This window comes from Pelecanus crispus, chromosome 3 (assembly GCF_030463565.1).
Source record: "Pelecanus crispus isolate bPelCri1 chromosome 3, bPelCri1.pri, whole genome shotgun sequence".
Taxonomy (NCBI): domain Eukaryota; kingdom Metazoa; phylum Chordata; class Aves; order Pelecaniformes; family Pelecanidae; genus Pelecanus; species Pelecanus crispus.
In genome coordinates this window covers 45,056,283-45,080,922 of record NC_134645.1, presented here as the reverse complement: position 1 = coordinate 45,080,922, position 24,640 = coordinate 45,056,283, and the positions used below count along the sequence as shown (strand labels likewise).

Genomic DNA, 24,640 nt, shown 5'->3' with positions numbered 1-24,640 from the left:
TATGCTACATTACTTGCAATGTTTTAACATACAGGTCTATAAAAGTAAAAGAAGAAAATCCAAGCAAAGTCAAAACAAAATGTTTGAAAGTATTAGAACTTCTGCTCACCAGGAATTTTCAAATTTCATCCTGTAATTTGCATATTGCTGATGAACACTGTTTGTGCTGTGTGAAAATGTTCATCCCAGTCACTAAGAAACCTCTCAAACAGAAATATAAGAAAGTGTCACAAAACTAAATGATTCTGTTCTTCTACAGGTAGTCCTTATGCGAATGCAGACTTTCAGATGATATTTAGCTACTGCTCAAATACTGATACAAGCCAAAGCTAGCCACATGAAGATATGCAAATAGCAAGCAAGAAGCAGGCTGAGAAGGATGGAAACAAATCAATGAATCAGGCTTTAGAAACTCCCTTTTTGTAGTATGCAAATAGCTTGACCTCATACCAAAAATGGAAATTAGTTTTTTTTAAAATGTGAAATTCCCACCAGGTATGTTTCTAAATTAATTCACTGACCACTTCCTCATTATATTCAAATAATCAAATCTTCACATGGTATGTAAAATTTTCTAATGATCAGAAGTTTCTTTGTTAGCTTGTAACATGGTGTCGCAGTGATGCTCACTTCAGTGTTATTAAGCATCCTGCTCAGTCACCTCTTGCTCCTTAGGAAATGTGTCATATCTAAGTATATCCTTAAAAAACAGCTGCCTACAGAGCCTTACAAATTTATATTCTTTTATATTCTCTACATTCCCTACAGTCTGCTAGAAGTTGATGCCTTCTCCTTTTGTGCTTTTTTCTGTCAGTGTTCTGATCTTTTGCAGCAGTTGCTGTCATAATTATTCTCTTATGCTTTTTTAACTCAGTACTATATAAAACTGTTTAGGACAAATGGCATACATACCAGGCTTTCAAATGCCAAGTGTATTCTGCTGTAAAAATAATGACAGTCAATTCAATGTACAATTGAATGGCGAAGTCTGAAGAGTCTCTGAGAGAATTGAGGCTTGTTCAAGGAAATATCCATTGTAATTGTCTAAATAGTAATAATTTTAAATGTAGAAGGATGATTTGTTGCATTGTGACATTTGTTGTAGGACATTAGGCTTGACATGAAATTCTGAATTGTTACTTGGATGTGTACAAGTTGACCTTGCTGAATGTGGAGGCAGAACTGTAATACTCAGTTGTTAAGCAAGCCTTCAGCTGATCTGGAAGAGTCTTTGTCTAGCCAAAGTAACTGAGGAAACCCACAAACTGTATTTCTGTCTGGCTCAAATAATGGCAAAACAGAGTCAAGAAAAATTACTTTCCCCTGGGGAGGCAGGGTTTGGAAAATTGCCCCTTCTCAATTAGTCCATTTCCCTGTAAAACTGGGACAAGTTAGAATTTCAGGTGCTGGCATTCATATCTGCTCACGAACATTTGCTTTCAAGTCTGAATTCAACATGGGTAAATGGCTGAAGCTGGAGGGTTCCTCAGCACTTACCATTTCTTACATAAAGGAGGCAGAAGCCTTTGAAGCATCTGTGAGAAGTTTACATAAGCTTTTTCCACTGGTGTTAACTTAGAGCACCCAAGCAAGCCTTGAAGATTGTGTAAAGATCAAAGGGAAACACCCCAAAGTACCTCTCGTTCTTTCCCTCAGCTCTCATGAGCCAAATTCTAAGTTCATCATTTACTTAGTAATTCCTGAGGCAAAGCTCCTGTTGACTATTGACTCTGATTCATGTTCACAGAGAGATTTAGTAGTCAAGTTGAAGCCAGCTGTCTACCCAGCCCTTATTCAGAGGTCACTGCCAATAGTCAAATGGGCCTTCCTTCTGTTTCTCAAACACCACAGTTTATAAACTGGCACAATAGCATAAACTGAAATTTGTAATTAATTTACAACAGTCCAACAAATTCCATCTGTGACTATGAATCATAGTCAAACAAAATAAACCAGACAAATACATAAGATTTGACTCTAATTTTGAAAGGGAAAAGGCTATTTCTGATACTTCTCTAATAAAAAGATGATATTATCTAGCATAAAAGGGATATTGCTACGAATAATGATGAGTGAATAATTATATTGTTAGCTGAAAAGAGTTCATATGTACCCTACATGGAGACCATTCCACAGAAAAGCTGAAGTTGCCAAATCATGGCTTCTATTAACTACAAGATAAATACTCCATGATGAAACCCCAAAGTGAATTTAGCTGCTAATTTTAGTGGAACAAGCATTTTTGCAAAGATTTCACTCTTTGAATGCAAATGCCAGTAATTAAAAAATAAACATTTTGAAAACCAAATCTCTAACTAATAATGTAAACCAAGACAAACTCAGAGGCTGTCAATGAGAGAATGGAGACATGTAGTGAATTAAACAAACATTTGCTCATTTTTAGTCATCAGAAACTACAACAGAATTGATCTAAGTGAAACTCATTCTTTCCATGAAACTCATCCATAGGTACTGAAAAAACAAGTTAGCTGCTAAACAGCTGAAACACAGAAAGCAAGGAAAGTAGAAAGTGGAAAAAATTAATGGAGAACAACAAAACGGAAACTAGATTTACATCACATCTGTAAGCTCAGTAGAATTTTACTACTGGAAATATTGACTAGGATGGGATTTAAAAGCTTCATGCAGTATGGACTATTACATTGGAGTGGCTCAGCTGGGAAGATTTCTTGGTAGTATATTTCACCAGAAAATGAGATACATTGTTCTCCTCCTCAGAGAAACAATTCTAAGAGAACATGGATTGAGAAAGAGCATATTATTAAGTTCTCTGCAAGTCAGGTATAGGAAGTCCAATTTCAGAAATCTGATTCTGTCTGGGCATAAACAGAGATTTTTTTTAAGCAAGGCAGCAGTTACTAATGTACAGAAGAAAAATGAAAAAGAATTGCTTTGTATTAACTGCAAACTAAGCTGTAGAAGATCACCTTTTCTATCTTACAAAGCCACTTCTCATAGGCAACTTTTGTCTTTCAGTTGAACAGTAAATCAGTAAATGAGCTTCAGAGAGAAATTATCCTTAACTATATGTTTCCCCACTTTTTAAATCCAGAGATGGTACTGAGTTACAGTACTGAGCTACTGCCCCTGTAAAGAGCCCTGAAGTAGTTGGTGAAAAGTTTTATGTTAAAACCAGTATTTCTTTTACATGTTTTTTCAAACAAGACAAATGCTATTCATATTTGATTTAATGAACTAATTACATATTATTTTTTATACACAGGTAGCCACAGAAGAAATATACGTATATTGTATATGTATGATTACGTCTATTCACATCTATATGAATAATTTCGCAGCCCAAGCAACAGTTGCGACCTTCACAGTCAAACTTTCAACTAGGCTCACTGACAGTTCACCATTCAATTAATATAAGAACGATATAATTAGCAAGCCAAGAAAATCTACCCAAAATACCCAAAGGAAAAAAAAAAGACAGCTAAAAATAAGTAATTTGTGAACCAAATACTGTTTGTGGTATGACAGAAGTGGTTATGCAACTATAAACAAAATTATTAACATGAGAGGTCTACATATAAAGGGAAGTTATGGTAACCTTTAAACATGTGGTGTCCACACACTTCTTCCTGTGCAATTTGAACACTGGCTGGGTAACAGAGCTTTTGTGTAACTGGTAGTTCAGAGGCTGTATTCCAAATTACAGACTGGACTTGATATAAATCCATTTTAATGAACTTGGTAAACTTGGAGCTATAGCCATCTTTGCTAAAAATGACTGCAAATGGCAGGGGAAAACTGTCTTGCCCCAGGGTATCAACATTCACATTAGCACTGATTTCAGCAACCAGCTGATGCGTATTAGGGAGGGGTTTCCCAAGGCATTAGTCTGAATCTCTTTGTTCTTTAGGGAAAGCAAATCTGGTGTCAAACTTTGTGGGTTCTGCCCATCTCTATTATATGTTCTGAAACCAGAAGGAAATACCAGTTTTCTTCATAGTAATAACAAACAGAGAAAATATGGAAGAATTGTGATTAACTAAAGGAAATTCAGGGCATGGCTCAGAACTATATTGCTCCCATTATCATGCTGTGACCATGAAGTGTTCTGCTCAATAGACAGCAATGCCAGAAATGATGGCAGTGTAATCATTTATGCAGTGATGATGCAGTGATGTGGCAACATCTGATATATTAATCAGAAGAAAGGCATTACTAAACATCCCATTTAAATGGATAAATTCTTACATACATGTAATACCTTGGCATTTTTTGTTCCTGTGGCTAAGTTAATAGACCCAGGTAGAAAGCCAGTTCAGAAAAGTGATAAATAGCAAGACCTTGAATAAATCACAGAGATGTGGAGATAATTTCTTGCCTCTATTTCACTGAAGTAAATGAGTATAAGACTCAGTGACCCTAAAAAAAAAGTCTTTTGTGCCTATTGAGTGGGAAAATTGTGTTATTAAGAAAGCAGAAGAAAGCAGGAGAAACCTGGAGAAGGAGAAAACTCCAGGACAAAAGAAAAAAAAAAAAAAGAAAAAAAACCCTGTTAGGTGAAGTGTTAGTTACAAAGGTAGATCGAGAGATCTGCTTTTGGTCTCTCCAATCTCAAAACCTTGTATTTCTCTTTCAGTACAAGGAATGTTAGCACTTGAAAAACTGACACTGAAACAGTACTGTTATCCAATCAACATGGACAAGTGTTGGTGTTTAATTTCTGAGATGATTAAAATCTGCTTTATGAAAATTTGTGTTTTCAATGTTTTGCCATTCTCACCATCTTCACCAGAAGATTTTGAAGTGTTTTGCCAGCATTAACAACAAATGTGGGGGAGGAAAGTATTATTTCTGGTTTTGAGTGCAAAACTGGCAGAGAGAAGCTAAAATCATTTGGCAAACAAGTTAGGAACAACAGACAAAAGCATATGTTAAAGATCTCCTAGCTTACTGTCCAACTCAGTACCGAAGCCAGTAAAACATTTTTGACAATGGAAATTGCAGTAATTGATTCAGTCACATGGATCTTACTTCCTCTAGATAATTCATGATCATGAGTGCCATTTACCAGATTGCTTCAACATGGCTATGAAGATGAATAAAACCAGAGGAAAGGTGCACTAAGATTCCTCATGCCACTTTCATATTCTATCCAGACTCTTATTCTGTCACTACTCAGTGCCTTCTGAATACAAAATATCCCCAGTAAGAAATGGCAAAGTTTCTGTACCAAGTTCTCAATAGAAGCCTGGGAAGTCTGGTGTAAAATTACGCATTCCTACCCAGACTCATAATGAACTCTCACATGTCTGCTTCCGGCTGTATCTTGCTGTGACACTCACCTCTGTTTTAGAAGCTGTTTGTTGTCCTCAATGGTTACACTGTCAGCATGATCCAGCTTGAAAACTTCAAAAGCTTCCCGACATCCAAGTGACATCTTTCCTCCTGCCCCAAGGGAAAAAAAAAAAAGGGAACTACTTCAGAGTCATCACAAGACAGACATTTTGCATTTGTTTAACTCCTATTTAGCCAAATATAGGAAGTCAGCCCAGGGGTCTTAAAGCCCCCAGAAGACTAAGCTCAGTGTTCCACCAACGGGAAAGCATTTTTGACAAAAGATTTCTCTTATCTGACAGATTAATTTCATTTACCTTCACTTCTCTAAAGCCTGAGTGTTTGGGCTGTATAATTTCTCAAGACAACTTAAATATTCATAAGTAAAACCAAACTTCAAAAATTTAAAATATGTGAAATATTCCTAAGCGTGAGCCAGAGGTATTTTCACAACAGCAAACTGCAATTTGCTTCTGTATTTCATCCCTGTTTCATATTGGCCCCTAAACATACCTTGAATATTTTTAATATTCTTGGAAGAAAAAAAAAATTCAGGCTTCTTTTAATTATGTATAAGTTTCATCCCCCTTAGCGAATGTTTTTCATCCTCTTTTAAGTGAAGCAGATATTGTACCTACAAAAATGGTTGGTTCCTGCCTTTTACATTTTCAACATGGTGTTTGTTTCCTTTTGTGGAATAGAAGGTCAAGACCTATTTAGCTTTCAAATCTTTTTAAAAATCACTACGGAAAAGTATTACAGTCTGTATTATTTATCAGTTCACATGGCTAGATGGTCTACAGATCCAAGTAAGAAATCATGCATCTGTATTGTCATTAGCAAAACAATTCAAAGGCTTAAGGAGAATGAAAGATTACACCAGCATCTGTGTTATCACGAATACATATATATCAATAAATAAGCAAAGAGAAAGGATGAGACTTGCACTTAAATAAATTACAGTAACGAAGATAGTTCAGGATATCACACTCAAACTGTGTGAAAAATGCAAAATAACTCCACCTCTAATTCAGCCTCATAGTTGCAACTTAAACCTCAAAATGATATTCCTTAAATTGGAATGTGATTCTCAGGGGTTTTTTGCCTCTAGAGTCTTTCTTCTGTCCTACTCACAAGCCTTCCTTCCTGCTTCAGAGCTATCAAGACCCCCAAATCCGTTGTGCACAAGAGCTATAAAGTTTCCTGGGAGATCTGCCGTGCAAGAGTTTTCTATATATTTTGTGCCAATGGACCAGCATTAGCAATTACATATATATGCCTGTATGCCAGTTATTTTCTGGGCTACCTGCTTTGCAATTTTGTTGTAAGTGGGCATGAGAGATTAACATACCTAAACAGGTTGGGATATGCAATACTGGGATGCTACACCTTACTGGGGTCAAGCTCTGTAAGGTGCATTTTATAGTCAGTCCAAATATGTTCTGCTGCCCCTCATCATACTTATAATATCAGGATTACTCCTCACTGACTTCAGTGGGATTTCTGTAGTGTAAGATACTGTTTACAGTGAAGGCTGGTAACAAAAACTAGCACTCAGAGTTCAATAATCAGTAAAAGTTTGAAAAACTTTATTCAAAGTATAGCAGAAAAATTTGCCCTTTGTTTCAGCCAAAAGAATCAGCACATCTGTCACTAATTTAAAAATTTTGAGTTGAAAATAGAACCGCCAAGAATGTTTGAATGGCAAAGCACACAGAAATGCTCCACCCTTTTTGAATAAGAAAATCAAAGATACAGTGCAGTCTTTACTGCTGTGTGATCCCAAGGAGCAAGAGGATTTAGGAAAATGTATTTTTCTGTGATGATGACCTGAGAATATAATGTTCATGCTTCATGCTTGCCTTGAAGAAAAACAGGCAGCTTTGCAAGCAGAATTTTATAGCACATTCATCCCATCACTAGCACTAATTCTAATACGCAGCCTGAATTGACCCTCTAGAATTGCTTTTATTGCAGAAAAAGTTTGTATTAAGTGCAGAAAGCCTGGATGAAATTAATGGCTGAGCCTAAAATAAACAATGACACACCCTTACTCATACGTAACACTGCAATGTAAAGTATTTAACCCTTCTGGCAATGTGCTGCCTTTGAGAGTAGAAGTAAAAACAGTAGAATTAAGTTTGGAAAACAAAACTATTACAGTGATTATTGCTTCTGCCTGGCAGAAATGCATCAACCAAAATGAAAGGTAATCTGAAAATCATTTTCCAGTGCTACATTAGGAGGCAGCAGATTTGTACAGCCAAACAAAGCACACAAAAATAGATCCCCAGAACTCTTGGAAAGGGGAAATCTTGTGTTTTATACAGTCCATTTTAAGAAAATACAGAAGTATTTGAAATAGTAAATGATCACATTCTGAAAATGGTATCTAAGGAAAAGAGCTTAAAAAGGACCATTAAGGTGGTACCTCAGCATAATATGAGCATAAAACAACTACAGAAGAACGTTGCAGCCTGTGGGTAATGACAAACATTTAGGATGATAATAAAGGAATACAGCAATGTTAATATTAGTTAAAGACTGCAGGGATGTATCTTCAATCATGCTGTTTACATTTCCTTAAATAATCTATAATTTCATAAAGTAGCTTCACGTTCTTTCAAATGGCCTCCAAGTGCAAAGGTGCACTGAAATTATTGACATGCTGTTTCTCCTGGGCCTAATTCAAACAAATAAGCTGTATGTTCTTTTAAAAGAAGGTGCTATTGAATTTCTGTTTTTCTCTAGCTGTAAATTGAAACCTATGTATAGCAATATATACATGATATGAATAAAAGCAAAATTGAGGGAAGAAACCATTGATGATAACACATTTTTGGCAAGGTAGTTGAATAGTTCAGCTAAAACTGCTAGACTTGTAGAAAACACTTTCTTTTACCTTACAGGCCAAACAATTTCTCCTCTCCTCCTTTAATATTGTGGCATAGTGTTACAAAATAAATATTTGAAAATTCTTATCTAAGGAAGAATCATCATATCCTACAGGATGAGAGCCAGGAAACCCATGTCATCAAGTCATTACAATGTGAACTGGAATAATCATTACCATAAAAATAATTCAAATCATCAGAAAAAGCATAAAATTTTCCTGCAATCACATTCATGAAACCCTATTTGACAGGGTTGCATTAAAAAGTGATAAATTTTGTATCAACTTAATTTTAATTACAACTTTCCTGTTAGGTTGTGTAAATTAGCTTTAATATTAAAACACTCACACATATGCCCAATTCACAATGTGAAATTTACAGCAAACCCATCACTATTTACAGCAAATGCAAACAGCTGGAATTTTGGGAAAATTCAGGTTTGATCTGCATCCTAAATTTGAATGTTTAAGAATGTTCTCATTGAAGGTCTGATTTCAGTCTGTACTCCTATCCAGTGCAATCCACCAACTTTCACATTAAATAAAAAGTTTTGGTTCAATAGGCTCCTCTTGTAAAATGTGCAAATTACAGCTGTCCCACTGAACTTGGGTAAGTCAGAATGACAATGATGGCTCACAAGCTCTGAACTAGAACAACAAGATCTGAAAAGAACAAGAAATAGTAAGCTTGCCGTAGTATTGATAAAGGGCTAAGCTCTTGAAATCAGTAATAACTCAAAATACACTCAGCAAAAATGTAATAAGGCTTTTGGATGTGGCTGATCACTTTTTGAGGTGACATGAAAAGATCAAAGCGATTTCAAGACTCAGTTGTACGCATACAGCACGTGGAAGCCTGCATATCAGCAAAGCCCCTGACACATATTATGCACCCTATTCTATCACTGACTAATTTAGAGATCATTTATTCTATGCTGTTACATATACAAATGCTATTTACAGCCATCCTAAATGACAACTGTTTAGTGCCTCACAACTTTAATTCAGAAAAATAAATTACAGTAATGTGTAGGGTATAGCGTGGCACTGGATGCTCAACTGCCAGCACAGAAATCATAGGGCTGAATGCTATTTTTAAGTTAAATAGTATCCACTGGGATTACTCAAGGACTATATCTGAGTAGGTAAGAGCATGCAAGTTTATAAACTTAGACCTTATTTTGTTGCCACAAGTGATCAAACATGGTTGTACATATTTAAATGACCATGCTGATTTTTAAATGTATCCAATGCCCACAAATCCTATTGCAGCTTGCTTTAGTGATCCCAGTTTATAAATAGTGGACAGTTTTTAAGGACTTTATTTTAGTGTTTTCTCATTAAGATTTCAAGAGGGCTCAAATTGGAAATGGCACTTCCAGAGTTCTGAGTCTGGCCACCTTCTCTTTTTTGGTTTGTTTGTTGAAAAAGGGTTTATTGCTCAGAGGGAGAAAACCTTCATAAAGTTTAATGCGTGAAACCGGAGAAAACATTTACATTGCTCTTCAGTTAAGTCTGGAAAAATCTGTCAAACAATAACAAGAAATTGATATCTTCTCTTTCAGAAAGCAGAATCACAGTGTCTCCTCACAATCCCACCTTGTAACCAGATTTTGGTCCTGGTATGAGAGCTCCAAGGGGGCTCCAGCAGCCCTCATGCCAGAGCCTACCAGTTTAACCTACAAAAAGGATTGGAAACAACTCTCCAGGAGAGAAGAATTAAGGCTGCAAGTTGAGCTGTTCTGAGGGAGGAACATTAAGACTGTTAACAAAAGCAAACTCTTGGGATAGCTGTTCAGACCATGTATTCTGATGAGAAATGCGTCTGTCCATGTATCTGCCCACATATCTGTTTTGCAGAAACTACATTTTCACAGTAGAAGACTTTGTCTTTCCATTCCTACTAAGTGCTCTATCAGACAAGAACTGCCAACTCTTCCACTGAAATCAATAGGAGCAAAAAGTCCCTTTGGCTCAAGGAAAGCTCTCATTCAAGTGAGGGTTGTCTGAAGAATTTCAGGATGGCAGCTAGTGTGAATTGTGAGTCCTCATGCTTACAGAGACTGTCAACCTGTTCTTGTTATTATGTATTTCTACTTACTATCAAATAAGAAAAAGGGAACTGTGGACACTTCCAAACTAAACTAAAGACAAATTATTTGGTAAGTCTTTGTAATAGAACTAAGGTATTAGAAGCGTTTGCATGTAAGCATAATTCATTACATCTTTACCAGGATCCCTTAAGATATCATAGACATCTGTTCAGAATGGAAAAAAGTAGATGTAACAGAGCTTGGGAATAATGGATCAACAAAGAATAAATACTTAAAAATAGGAAAACAAACCCAAGACCAATATACAACAAATACTTCCCCACTGTAAAGCTCAGCTAAATTCTTCATGAAAAGCATGTGGCTACCTTCATTAGACTGAAATTCAAAAATGGGAATGACATAAAACAAGGTTGCTCATGGTACCCCTGCAGTGTTGAACTGCAAAACATATTCTTTGGGAAAGCTAAAAGCCTCAAAGGAAAACCAGAATATTCAGACTCAATGAACTAACTAAAGCATTGGCATAATTTAACTTCTCTGGCTCTGGAGTTTCCTTGCTTATTTACAAGGGAGGAAGAGGGTAAAATGAACAGTTTATTGAGATTATGAGCATGGTCTCTTCTCCCAGGTAGCTAGCGATGGGACAAGAGGAAATGGGCTCAAGCTGCGCCAGGGGAGGTTTAGATTGGAAATTAGGAAAAATTTCTTCACAGAAAGGGTAGTCAAGCATTGGAACAGGCTGCCCAGAGAGGTGGTGGAGTCACCATCCCTGGAAAGTGTTCAAAAAATGGGTACATGTGGCACTTTGGGACATGGTTTAGTGGGCATGGTGGTGTTGGGTTGATAGTTAGACTGATGATCTTAGAGGTCCTTTCCAATCTTAATGATTCCTAGTTTTTACTTTCATTATAAATAATCCAGCCACCAAGCCAGGAAACATGAAATTGCTACTCTACCCTGAACTGGTTTAGTGGTGGACTTGGTAATGTTAGGCTAATGGTTGGACTGGACAATCTTAAAGGTCTTTTCCAACCTAACTGATTCTATGATTCTATGTTTGTTGTGGTAGAGAACTTTGATCGAGGTAGGTCAGAATGCACTCCACAAGTGAAAATTTCTACTGCTCAAACCCCTGAGTTAATTGGTGCATGGTCATTTATCTAGGCATCATTTTATCCACATAAAATTAATTGATTGACAAAACAAACTATTCCATATAAGTCAAAATAATTTACAAACAGAAGAGGAATCACCACTAAATTAAACACTGCAAATGCCTAAGAGCAAAGAACAAACTTGTACAGGAGTATGGCAGACACAAATCAAAGACAAGTGCCATTTCTCCTGCAATGAATATTCTTAGAGGATATGTGATCACTAAAACTGGCATTGCTTTAAGATTACTAAAATAAAAGAACAAAAATGAAATATTATATCCAATGCCAACTTTGTAAAAGTCAAATTTTATAAAGTTCAACTGGAATGCTTACAGAAAAAAAACCAAACCAAAACCAAAACCAACCACTTACAAGAATCCCATTAGGATTAGGCTTTTACACTAATTAATACTCTTCTGCAGGAGTAGTAAGGCAAATATTGAACTGTATTTCAAAAACAAAGGTTAAATGAAGTATAAGCTTAATTTAAAACAAGATGAAATGGACTATTTTAAGATTGTCCAAGACCACAGAAAAAACCCAACAAAATACCAAATGGGATATGATAGCTGAATTTAATCATGTTGACTTTCTTCAGTTTCATTATTTTAAGAAATCTCAGGTAACAGTACAGGTAAGAAAAATATTTTTCATATTAGCACAGTTGTATGTTTTTAAAAGCTCTACTTTTGCAACAAAAGCCACTTGACCTTTTATGCCTAACGATAGTCAGAAATGCAATTTTAGGCTCCTTACTGACACGTAGTAAGTCTGATACCAGATTGAACCTTAGAGTGATCTCAGAGTGAAAAGATTGAAACTATTGAAATCCCTTTGCCTCATTTTCCTCTTCTGGAAAGTTAGTATAGTAGTTTGTCTACCTGTCAAATGTTGCAAAACACAATGCTAGTGAGAATTACAGGATAAAAGAAAACTGTTAATAGCACCTTAATATACTGTCATCACCTTCACCTGATAGAGCACATATTTTCCTAGGATGTGTTAGGCTCAGTTAACAGGACCATTTTGGTCTGTCTCTGTTTCTCTTAGCTATGGATTCTAATAATTTCTCAGATTACATGGCATGGCTTCAGGATGCTGTTAAATACCTGCACTAGCATTAATGATTTACAGTGTGCCTACCTTTATGTTACCTAGTGTCCTGGTTTTGGCTGGGATAGAGTTAATTTTCTTCCTAGTAGCTGGCATAGTGCTGTGTTTTGGATTAGTAGGAGAATAATGTTGATAACACGCTGATGGTTTAGTTGTTGCTAAGTACTGCTTAGGCTAGTCAAGGACTTTTCAGCTTCCCATGCTCTGCCAGGTGCACAAGAAACTGGGAGGGGGCACAGCCAGAGTAGTTGATCCAAACTGACCAAAGGTCTATTCCATACCATATGACATCATGCTCAGTATATAAGATGGGGGGGGTTGGCTGGGGAGCAGCGATCGCGGCTCAGGAACTGGCTGGGTATCGGTCGGCAGGTGGTGAGCAATTGCATTGTGCATCACTTGCTTTGTATATTTTTATTATTAACATCATTATTATATTGTTAGCATTATCATTACTATCTTACTTTATTTCAATTATTAAACTGTTCTTATCTCAACCCAGGAGTGTTTCTCACTCTTACTCCTCCAATTCTCTCCCCCATCCCATCGGGGTAGGGGGAGCGAGCGAGTGGCTGCGTGGTGCTTAGTTGCTGGCTGGGGCTCAACCACGACACCTAGTTACACTTTTATATTTTCTTTAAAGAACCAATGGGCAGCAGATTTATCAAATTCAAAGTGGTAGCAGAGGAGCCAAGGGTGCAGTTAGAGGCTACTTAGCATGAACAAAATGTTTGCACATATCAGCAGTGAGGAATGAAGTAGTGTATCTATTGATACAACCAAGTTTTTCTCATGTTCTGATACCAATATCATTGCAGAAGTATTTTACGTTTCATGTATGCCAGCTTGTATGTCTCAAAAGAGAAAAAATAATTTTCAGCTGCTATTTGCAACCATTTAATTCTTTAAAGCTGCCTGTGAGATCATATTTGAATGTATAATACATACACACATTGAAAGTTCTTAATTAGTAGGTACAGAGAGCCTGAAATGAAGCATGGTAGGCTTGGCAGAAGCTCAGAGAGTGGATACAAAGGAAAATATGAACTCAAACCCACAAGAACTTTAGGAGACCCACCCAACGGTGCTGCCACTTCTAAATAAATAAGATTCACTGTTGCCTATGCTGGAATCATACATTTCACATAACTTTTCATAAAACAGGACATATATCTTATACTGCATTGTGCAGTTTACACTAAACACTGGATATTAGAGATAGACTGTGCATTTCCTTCTCTTTGTAGGAGTCTAAATCTGTTCCCTTCAACAGTTCTAAATATTTTACTAAATATATGATTCTATAAGAAAGGGCCAATACATTAGGCACTTGAGTCACCTATCAACTTTAAACTAGACTACTGTGCTTAACATGAAGATCTGAGTTAAGATTCAGTAATTGCGAATTAAATGTATGTTTTGACATTCTTCATGTATTTGCCATGTTGCAGTAGCAACATTTGCCGCTTCTGTTTTAGACCTGAAAAAGGGCTTTTATATTCAAAAACTTGTCTGCTGTTTTCAGCTAGACCAACATGTTTAAAAAAAGATAGAATACTCTCAAAATTTTTTTCCTCATTTACATGTTCTATGCCTTTTTTGAGTGATAGATACAGTATTTAAATTCTCCCTTTCCATATATCTTTCTCAATTTTAGAAAAATGACTCTGAACGGTGGGATAAGAATACTTTAAGAGCTCTACCAAATGACAACCTACATCAATGGAGTCATGACAGCTTGGACCAAATGCAAGTAAAGTTTTTTGTTAGGGACATCTGTAGAGATCTGCCTGTATTTTTGGTGCCTGGAGAATTGCCTCCACCACCAGTACTGCCGGTAACACCATAAACCACAAAAGAGGCATATTTCATTTTCAGAGCAGTTTAGCAGAGGAAAAATGACTTGTTATAAACATCAATCTGGTTTTGGAAACTTACTGTACTTTTAATTTCATATTACATTTTAGCTTTATTCTTTATTAAGATACTGAGGTTTTCTGAAGTAGAAGTCTGTATGCACTAACATCTTAGGTAGACAAGAAACAAATGTCTGTAGTGAGTACACCATCAGTTAGTACCAGCTTGGGGCTATCTTAATATTTCAGGCTATAAAATACAGGAGTGCAGGAGCCGCTTCAAGCAAAATTGGTCTTTTTCTTTTTTTTCCAGCAACAAAAGAATGGGGTATGCTGAGGTAGAGAGCTGAGAGAAGAAACGATGAGATACGTTCCATGGTAAGCGATCTCTTCTCACCAGTCAACAACCTAGGTTAACTAATTTTAATATTTGCTATCTATTTACATTCAAGGTGAATGAGCTTTACCAATCATGTTGCTTATTCCTTTTGGCAGCTGAAAATTAGCAATTAAGAAATGAGTGAAACTTTATTGTAAAAGAATGAACTTTGATTCTTCCTCCTTTGAAGCTTTATTGGAGTTTGCCTCTGAGAATGAACATGGTAGCCTGTTGTGTACTAAGGTCCAGATTTTAAAAAATAATTAGGCATGTTATTCCTCAGCAATGACCACACTAAATCTCAAGCACTCAGCTACTGAAGAACCATTTTCTTCATTCTTGAACAAGTCCTGTAACTGCTACATTACAGACAGCATCCCCTCTTTCTCATGTCATTGCTGATGTTTTAAATAAGTGGCCAAAGCAGTCAATGTATACTAACTGTACTCTAAATATACACACAAAATTGAGCATTCAGGAGTTTTAACTAATCTTCTCAGAACTGATGATTTCTAGGCATGTGATAAGCTCCAGAAGTTCAGCATAGTCAAAATGGAAGTCCTGTGCACATACAACAGCGGAAGTTTAGACAACACTTGTGTAACTTTGCGCAGGTGCTTGCATACTCTTAAACACCTACCTTGACCGTGAATTGTTGAATTCTCTACGGAATTAAGCACATTGTGCCTCTTGTGTTACACAAAGGAGCATTTTACTAAGCCTAAGTAGTCGGCAGTGCATGTAGAAAGAGAGTAGCTATTACCAGTACCTACAATATATTTTTCCCATTTTTATGTAATGGTTTTGAAATAGGAGCCAAAGTAGAAAAGGAGGGGATAACAATGGGACCTGGACTTACACATAAAACCAAATTGGCTAACTTCTCTCCTGAATTTCCACTTCAGCTTTTCAAAACTTCATCAAATTGTTCTCACAAAACTTTTAGCTACCTTTAACTAAAACTTCAGCTCCATTACTTTGGACATTCCTCAGCTGTTAAAGGCTTTTTACTTCTTTTTAAAACTCTTTTGACCACATCTATTTTATTTTGAATGAAAAAAAAAAAATATCTTGAAGGATTGAATTGTAAAGGAAACACTAAATCTTTGTACACCGTAAAAAAAAAGAAAAAAAAATTCTGAATACATCCTTTTTTTAACTAGTTTTGCCAAAAAAAGTGTAAGTGTACTTCTGAATAGTGTTAACATAGTCTAGAAGACTGAGGAGGTTTAAATAAAGCTACAATTTGCATTTTTAATAAAACGTTTTTAATAGAGGCATTCATCAAAATGTTTTATTAAAAAAGCAAATTACAGCTTTATTTAAGTTAGTTTTACCAAAATCCTACTACTCACTACAAAGTAGGATAAAGTAAAACAAATAGCTCAGGATTCAAGTCCATTTTTGCTGACAATAATGACAAATAGCATACATATTACATTTTAAGAACAAAATTAGGCAACATGTTAATACTACTTGCTTCTAATATGCTAAGAATAAAACCTTCAGAAACAGATTTCTTCAGCAGAAAGACAAATTTTAACTTGAACATTCTTAGTATACCATAGAAAGTTCACTTAAGTTCACATGGTTTTGAGTTATAGCCATGAGCAATCATTGTTTGCAACAGGAGAAATCCTGGCTCTGTGGAAATACTGATAAATTAATCAAAATGGACAAAACTTTAAGTAGTAACAGACCTTCTGACAAAAAAAAAAAAAAAATATATATAAACAGCTGATCAAATTTTTAGGATACCAAAATGCACCTATATCAAAACCTTTTGCACTGCTGCTGAAAACTGTTAAAAAGAAAGTAATAGATCATTTCCATTCCTAGTAATTTCATTTTGTAGGGAGAAGCAAAGAATGAGGTATCTTCACTTTGTTTTTATTAAAAGTCTTTTGCCTGCCAAGACTGAAGCCATTGTTTTTTTTTCCAGTGGCACTGGATATTCATGTTGATTTTATGTGAGCTGTATATTAAACATGTATGTACTGATTTTACGTTGATGTTTAACTGTTGTGTTCTTGTACTGGGTTACATGAAGTGCAACATGGGAAAAATGGCTTCATGTCAAAGGCAAAAAGAAGGGCTTTTCTGTAAGTACATAGGTGACAAAAGGAAGGCTAGAGAAAATGTGGGCCCCCTGCTGAATGAGGCGGGGGACCTAGTTACACAGGACATGGAAAAGGCTGTGGTACTGAATGCTGCCTTTGCCTCAGTCTTTACTAGCAAGACCAGCCTTCAGTTATCCCAGGTCCCAGAGACCAGGGGAAAGTCTGTATTAAGGCAGGCATACCCTTCATGGAAGAGGATCAGGTCAGGGAATACTTAAGCAGACGGGATATACATACGTCAATGGGCTGTGATGGGATGCACCCACAAGGGCTGAGGAAGCTGGATGATGTTATTGTAAGGCCACTCTCAATAATCTTTGATCAATCAAGATGACTGGGAGAAGAGTCTGAAGACCAAAGTAAACATCACTCGTATTTTAAGAAGGGCAAGGAGGGCCCAGGGAACTACAGGCCAGTCAGTATCAGCTCGATCTCTGGGAACATGATGAGGCAACTAATCCTGGAAACCATTTCCAGGCACATGAAGGACAAGAAAATCATCAGAAGTAGTCAGCATGTCTTCACCAAGAGGAAGTGGCACTCTGCCAAGCATTCCAACAAATCAAACAGGATAAGATCAATGTAAAAATCATGATCAAGAAACAGTAATAAAATCTTCAACATCCTCTCAGAGACTACAGCAAGTTGAGCCCTAAAATTTTCATACCCACAGGATAATTTCTAACTACAAGATCATTTCTTTCCTACCTTACAATTCTTTTTACAGTTTTATAACAACAAATTTTAATTTCTCACTTCCATATGCTGCTTAGAAAGCTGCTTCCAGATTTCCCACCTGTGATGGTTACAAGCCTTCTAATTTATTGTGTCATGGTACTCATTACCACTTCACATCAATTTGGTATTTTGTAATCATTACTATCATTTACCACATATAATTTCTCTCTGCTTGTATTTACTCCAAATAGTTTCATAATTACATTTCCCTGCAACTTTCATTAAAAAAGGTAAAGGTTTAACCTCCTGTTCTAAAACAACACTTCCATTTTCTTAAAAAGGCTCTTTTCTGGTATTGACTCTGATTTCTTTATTTAATCCAGGGTGCTTAGATGTAAACATGACATTCTAAATGACATCTTACCCATTACTTGTTAATTGCACTAATAAGAAACAGTTCTTTCATTAGATTCTAAACTCATGACTTTGCAGTTAGTACTATTTGATTTCATCTCATTTTGCCTACTGTAATCCACAAAATCATGTATTCCTTCCTGCAGAATGATCCTTTTGGAGGTCTGTGCCACCAAAAAAAAACCCCAAAACAAAACCAAAAAAACCCAAACCCCTGTATTATTTGTCATAACTTTTTAATGCATAGAAATATCCTTGCTACATCGGAACTCCAACCATGGACATATATCACACTTTCATTTTGTGCTTGTTGACAAGTTTTGCTTTTGTGATTTCACAGAAGAAAAGGTTCTGATAAAACTTTTCAGCCATTCACCTCCACTCCTCTGCCACAATGGCTAGCATTGAAAACCTAACTGGTTTCAGTCAAAATTTATCAATTTATTTTAAATAGCAAGTCTTTGCTAATCTAGTAAAGCCCAGATAGGTGGATAGGACAGAAGCAGGAAGTCTGTCTGGCACTTATAAACAGTCAGGGACAGTAACATCAGTTGGAAGAGGAGGTGTATCTATAATAACCTCAAGGAAAGCTGGTAAGAAGGAGCCATGTGTTAGACGTAAGTGGGACTGGATGGTAGAGACATAAACTCCAGCTGCTTGCTTCTTTTGCTGTTCTTCCAATACAGCTCAGGCTCAAGAATTTCTTAGATCTGTGGCTTTCTTTATGTAACAGTTTACAGACAACTTTGAAAAGTGACTTTTTAATAAAAATGCAGTCAGACTCTACTAATATATCAACATATGCAGGGAAACAATCATGTATACTGAATGGAAATACTGCTTTTATCACCAAAAATATAACTGACAACAAACTCTATGACAGCTAAGCCCTTGCAAGGTGATTTTTCTTTCAGGTTATAAATTAATAAGATATTAATTATTGTTACCAAATATCTGCTTACATACTTCTAAGTTTCTAATGTGACAACAGCGTTCCTATCATCTGATTGTATTCACTGTTATCCCTCTTTAGTTACTTTAGGTATGACAGTACTTTTTGCTCTGGCAATTTTGCAATAACAGAGATTAAAAATTGGCATTGTAAAGCCACAGGACAACTGCAGAAGGTTAACTAGGTGGATGTATTCTTTTCTTAGTGTTGATATATAATAAACTGAATACTCAAAATGTATAACTTCCAGTTTCAGTGCAGTTCAAAAACTGAGTTAATTTAAAACAAACACACAAACAAACAAAACCACACAACACCTAAATGTTTGCACATGTTTGAGTGAAGGAGGATGGAAGAAAGCTGGGCTAAAATGTTATCAGGATCAATGAAAGTTAGTATTGCACCATCCAATCCTATATATCAACTAAAGGTCTCTAAAAACTTGTGTGTGATAAATTTGGGACTTCCTATGTATAAGGACAAATGTGTAAACACAAAATGATACAAGCAAAAACCTCATTGCTTATCTCAAGACTAAAAGTAATATGTGGTAACAATTATGTTTTTGTGGTGTCTCTAGCCTAGATTGCTTGAAGGAAATAAAAAATGCTTGAAAAATTTCATTAATATTACAGAATACTTCCGGAATACAAACAAATAGCCTTGTTTGTTCCTCTTGGCACAGGCACTCCTCACAGAAGACTGAGATACACTTGGAAAAAAAACCCAATAGGATTTTAACAACCCATCTGATTTAGAAGCAATACTTAAAACTCTCTATGTTTTAAATTGAAGATGTAATTTAAAACAGGAATGTTAAATTCCCCAACTCGTACTATCGCTTGATGAGCTTGGAAACTTTAATAAGGTTTAATTCAGCACTGGTGCAACTTCAGTCTATCATTTTTCCAAACTTCACTGCTATGCATTTTGAAATGCATCATTACAAAAAAAGATAAAGGAATTTGTATCACACAAAACAAACAAACAAAAAACCTCACCTGAAATACAATCTTTGATTTCCAATCTTATTGTGAAAATATCCACTCAAATATATAGATATCTCTAGGATTTAAATTAATAAGACTAAATGTGAGAGCTCCCCAGTGCCAGTCATGCCATCTTCAAATAGCTAAAAATGGATTATTCTTTACTATATAGTATGTCTAGACCTTTGCAGCCAGATCTCAAAGCCTCTTCCCTTCAATCCAGGGATTCACCTGGACCTTTTCCTCTTTGCACACCCATTTTTGGGGCATGGTACATCCAGTCCAGGATGATGAATGAGGAACACCTTTTATGTCTAACTACAGTACTGCTCCCAGAACCAAGAAGGAACATAAAGGGGAACAAAAGAGGAACATATTCATTAAAAATTAATTCTCTACCTGACAACCTCAGGCCACATACCTCAGGTGCACAACACGTTGGAAGCAGCACAAGGATGACACTGGCCATGAACAGTGCTCTACACTATTGCTGCTGAAAGCAGTTGGAGTGAGGTTTTTTTGTTAAATATATCTTAATGCATTTTAATGAAGAACTACTACTTAATGATAAGAAACTTCTGTATTTTGAGCTTAGAGTTAAAAAGCTATGAGCACTGTAAAATTACTGGACAATTAATTCCCACTATCCCATACTCTGCAGGTGAATTCCCACCGTGGATGTTGGGCCACTAAAATGATTGAGATACCTTCTTTGAGGGCAGGTTTGCTGCAGAGAATCAGTTTCTCTGCCTTACCAAAGGGAGAATAAATAGGCAGAGACAGCTAAGATCTAATAACTGCTGCTAAGTTGACCAAAAGATCTATCCTATTCACATTATTTTCTGTCCTCAGAGAAAACATTAGAAACAATCATGTCAGGGTTTACAAATATCATTTTGAAACAAAAGTGTACATATTAACTCCAAATTTAAGCCCTGAAACTTCACCATGGTAAAATTACTTCAACTTTTTGATGAAGTTTCCATCTTAAATTGTCCCTAGAGGCAGTAAGCGCTTTCTACGCTGTAGTTATGGGTTGGTGTAGTCTATCCCATTAACAGTAAGTCCTGCTGCCGTAACAATAAATATCTACATTTAGCAAAATAATCATTCCTTGTCTTTATGTGCAGCAACCATTCCCCATGAAATAAAAGTCAGAGAGCAATTTGATACTGCACTGTGGTGAAATAAAGCCTAGGATTTGGCAATATCTGTTTGCTTATAATAATTCACAGAATGTTTGTCTTCCAGGAACCTATCTGTGCATCTTTAGCAATTTCTTGACCATTTTTCTTTTTGTCTTATTGGAGGACATTTATAGAAATATGTATTATCTTTTAAATTCCATGAGCCTACAAAAATATTGTAGTAGTTACAGATCACTTACTATTAGATAGATATCTACACTACAGGATTACACATCAACACTGATGATGGAAAGTAAATTACTTTAGAAGCTAAATTCCTGATCCTGCAAATAAACATGCACTGGCATTTTTTCCCCCCAGGTATGTTCACAGAAATCAGAGAGACAGCTAACACATGTACATGCATACATGGATAAGCATGGAGATGCAAAATCTTTCTCTGTCCTGATAATGAACAAGTAAAAAAAAAAACAAAAAAACCACACTAATATTAGAAGGCAACCTTCATTATCTAAAATACAAATTATTTTACTTTTATAAAACTTGTATACAACTGCACAATAACATGCAACACATTTCACATCACTTAAAAATGTTGTCTACAGAGTCTGCTCCTACTAATTTATTGTCAGCTTTAGTTATTCTGACTACAGTCTCTATAGTGCATAAAAAGAGAAAAGAAAAACTGTAGTTATTCTTATGATGCCTAATACATGTCCATTGTATTAAAATTGAGAATTAAAAAAGTTAAGTAATCTGGGTTCTTCTGCATCTTAATTATTGTCTTTTGTTTCCGTGATTTGAAAAATTCTTGGTTTAATCAAAACTGATGGCATTTTTGTCCCAGTGATATTAATGGCAAAACTGATTGCTCACAGAGGCAAGAATCCCCTGTTGTCTCCCTGACTCATCATACGAGGGAGGTTTTCTGGTGAAAATTCAGTGGTCTCAGCAGCTATATTAGGGAACTTCACAAAAAAAAAAGTCATGTCATATAAAGTATTTGAGTGAAATTCCACTTCGTATTGGCACAATTCCCACTGTGAAAAGCTACTTCCTTCAATTCCTTTTTAAGCAAAATTTGTAACCAACTGAACTATATGATTAATATGCAGCAAAGGATCAAAAGATAATTTTTTTGCATCAATAACCTCTGTAGCTCTAGATCTGCTTATGTCAAGACATAGAATTAAGAGTGGTTTTACCCCTTGGAAATCTGTTGAAATAAGTGACTACCACTAGAAAAACAGCATAATTCTTATCGAATGCCAAGTACACTATGTTTATTTGATGGCTTTAAACTGTTTGTTTTCCTTAAGATCAAAACGGGACAATATATTATGGAAATTCCTTGTCATACAAGTTTACTTCAGTATTCAATGTGCTGTATCTTAAGAGCCATGAGCTCTTGTATTAGGCTTTAGTTAATTAAATAAACCTGCTGAAAATCAAAAGGATGTTTGCTCGGAACTCTGACTTTTTCTTCTAATATTCCCTTATGTAAAGTTGTTTTAATGCTCTTGATACAAAACTGAGACATTCTCCTCCTGTTTCCAAACACTGGCTATTATTCAGACTCATGTCACTATCTCTCTGTACACTTAAAGATTAAAGGAAATTTCTGAAATATTTAGAATTATTTCTCCCCAGAGCTAAAGCTGGATGTAAATGGCATAGAGGTGATCAAAGTGGGGAGGTATTGCAGAAGAAAGGATTCTTAATAAAAAAATACAATCATTTTAACACTCAGAACTTTCCCAGCTCACTCTGAGTGCTTTACTCTGCTTTCTTTTACCAAGCAAGTAGAGATGGCTTTGTGTGAAATATATTTGTAAGCAGCTTACTCTTAAGAGTTTACAATAAATATCAAACATACCATAAATGTTCACCCATGCTTGCACAGAATTTTAAGTAGCCAACATAACCCAGATTTTCAACAAAGCTTCACAAACAAATTAGCTATCAATAAAGAGAAGTAATTTAAAGAACTGTGTTGCAACAAGTTATGCTGACTGAAAATGAAGAGTCAAGACTTCCAAGGTTTTATATTGGGCTCTGCTTCTAATTCAGTCTTACTTTCACAAATCATTTCATCTGCTCCTCAATGTTAGAAAAACAAGATTTTGCACTTACAGATGGCCTTTGAACATGAAATCTCAAAGTGATCACGAAAGATAAGCCACTCTATTTTACAGTTGAGGAAACTGGTTCAGAGAGATGAGGTCACTTGTATAAGTTCACAAACTTAGTAAATAATAAAGACTGAAATAAAAAACAGATGCCCTGCATCTCAGTCTGGGATCTTATTCAATGCAATGTATTGCCTCTATAATGCAATGGAAAGCTGAATTGTTTTATTTATAATTTAAATCCACACAGCAGTAGAAGCATGCAAAAAATAGTGAACATGAAGGGAAAATGTGACAAACAACAAAAATAAGATTCCAAGCCAGCTAACAACCTCAGTCAGACAATATACTTTATCACAAGTATTCAGTAAAAAATCCAAAACATACAAAGGCAAATGTTAACAGAAGCTCATACATTATCCAGGGAATATTTTACTAAGGAGTTTCTTTTCTTTAGGAATAACAAGACTGGCACAAGTAGTCAGTGGGCACAACTGCAAACAGGACAACTCTCTGAAGTTTCTCCGCGTTAAGTAATGAAAAAATGAACACTACAAACCCCCAAAAAAAGATGATTACATGAAGAATAAAATATTGAAAGAAGTACCAAAAATAAAAAGGGAAAGGCAAAGTTTCCACCCCAAAACAAATTTACAGCAGCTGCCATTTATGACATGGCAAGCACAGCCTTTGCCATTTGGGAAAGGTATGCAAAATGTTTGCTTATCTTTACTCATTCTTTACTTATTGCACTGAACTGCTTCCAAAGCATTTTTTCTTGTCTCTTCACCCACTAAAAGAACCTTTAATGACTTCCAAAAATTTCTACATAAATCAAAATTTATACTAAGTTGTTTCATATATTGTCTTTCTATTAGTACCCAACTAAATCTATTATTAAAAGACATATTCTGATTTCTCCATTATCTGTGAACTTTGTAGCATTTTTTCTCACACTAAGATTTCATCTGTTGTAAGTATTTACTTTTCTCTCTAAGCTTTAGGATTTTACAATATTATTTATAAGAAATCAGTAATTTTTTCAAGATTCCCATCTGATGCATCACAGTATGATTCATTGCTACTACATTTTTTCAATGTACTGTTTTTCCCTGTTAGCAATTCTGAAATAGTCCCTCATCTGCAATAACCCTTTAAAAAAATATTTGATACAAACCAGCTTTTGAACTACTGCTTTTCAAGCAACTGAAAAAGATCTATGATGTGACCCTAAGATTAAGAGCATAGGAAGATGAAGGCTGTGCTTATATTATAGGCAGCTATCCAGCACTGTGAGGAAGGTTGCAGGCACTGTTACCAAAATATTCGGGATAGTAACCTTAAGAGTAGGAAAAAAAAAAAGAGAAGGAAAAAAATAAAGCATTATTCAAAACCAGTAAGTTAGACTAGGAGAAGATGAATTTGCAATACCATAAAAAATAGCA

General features: G+C 35.7%; 1 protein-coding gene across 1 annotated transcript in view; it reads right to left on the bottom strand.

Annotated features, from left to right (window-relative positions):
* KIF6 (kinesin family member 6) overlaps nt 1–24,640 on the bottom strand; it is a 175,242-nt gene that overhangs the window by 51,637 nt on the left and 98,965 nt on the right. The window contains exon 14 of the mRNA XM_075707136.1: nt 5,322–5,424. Within this exon, the coding sequence (XP_075563251.1) occupies nt 5,322–5,424 (103 nt within the window). The remainder of the gene's footprint in view (nt 1–5,321; nt 5,425–24,640) is intronic.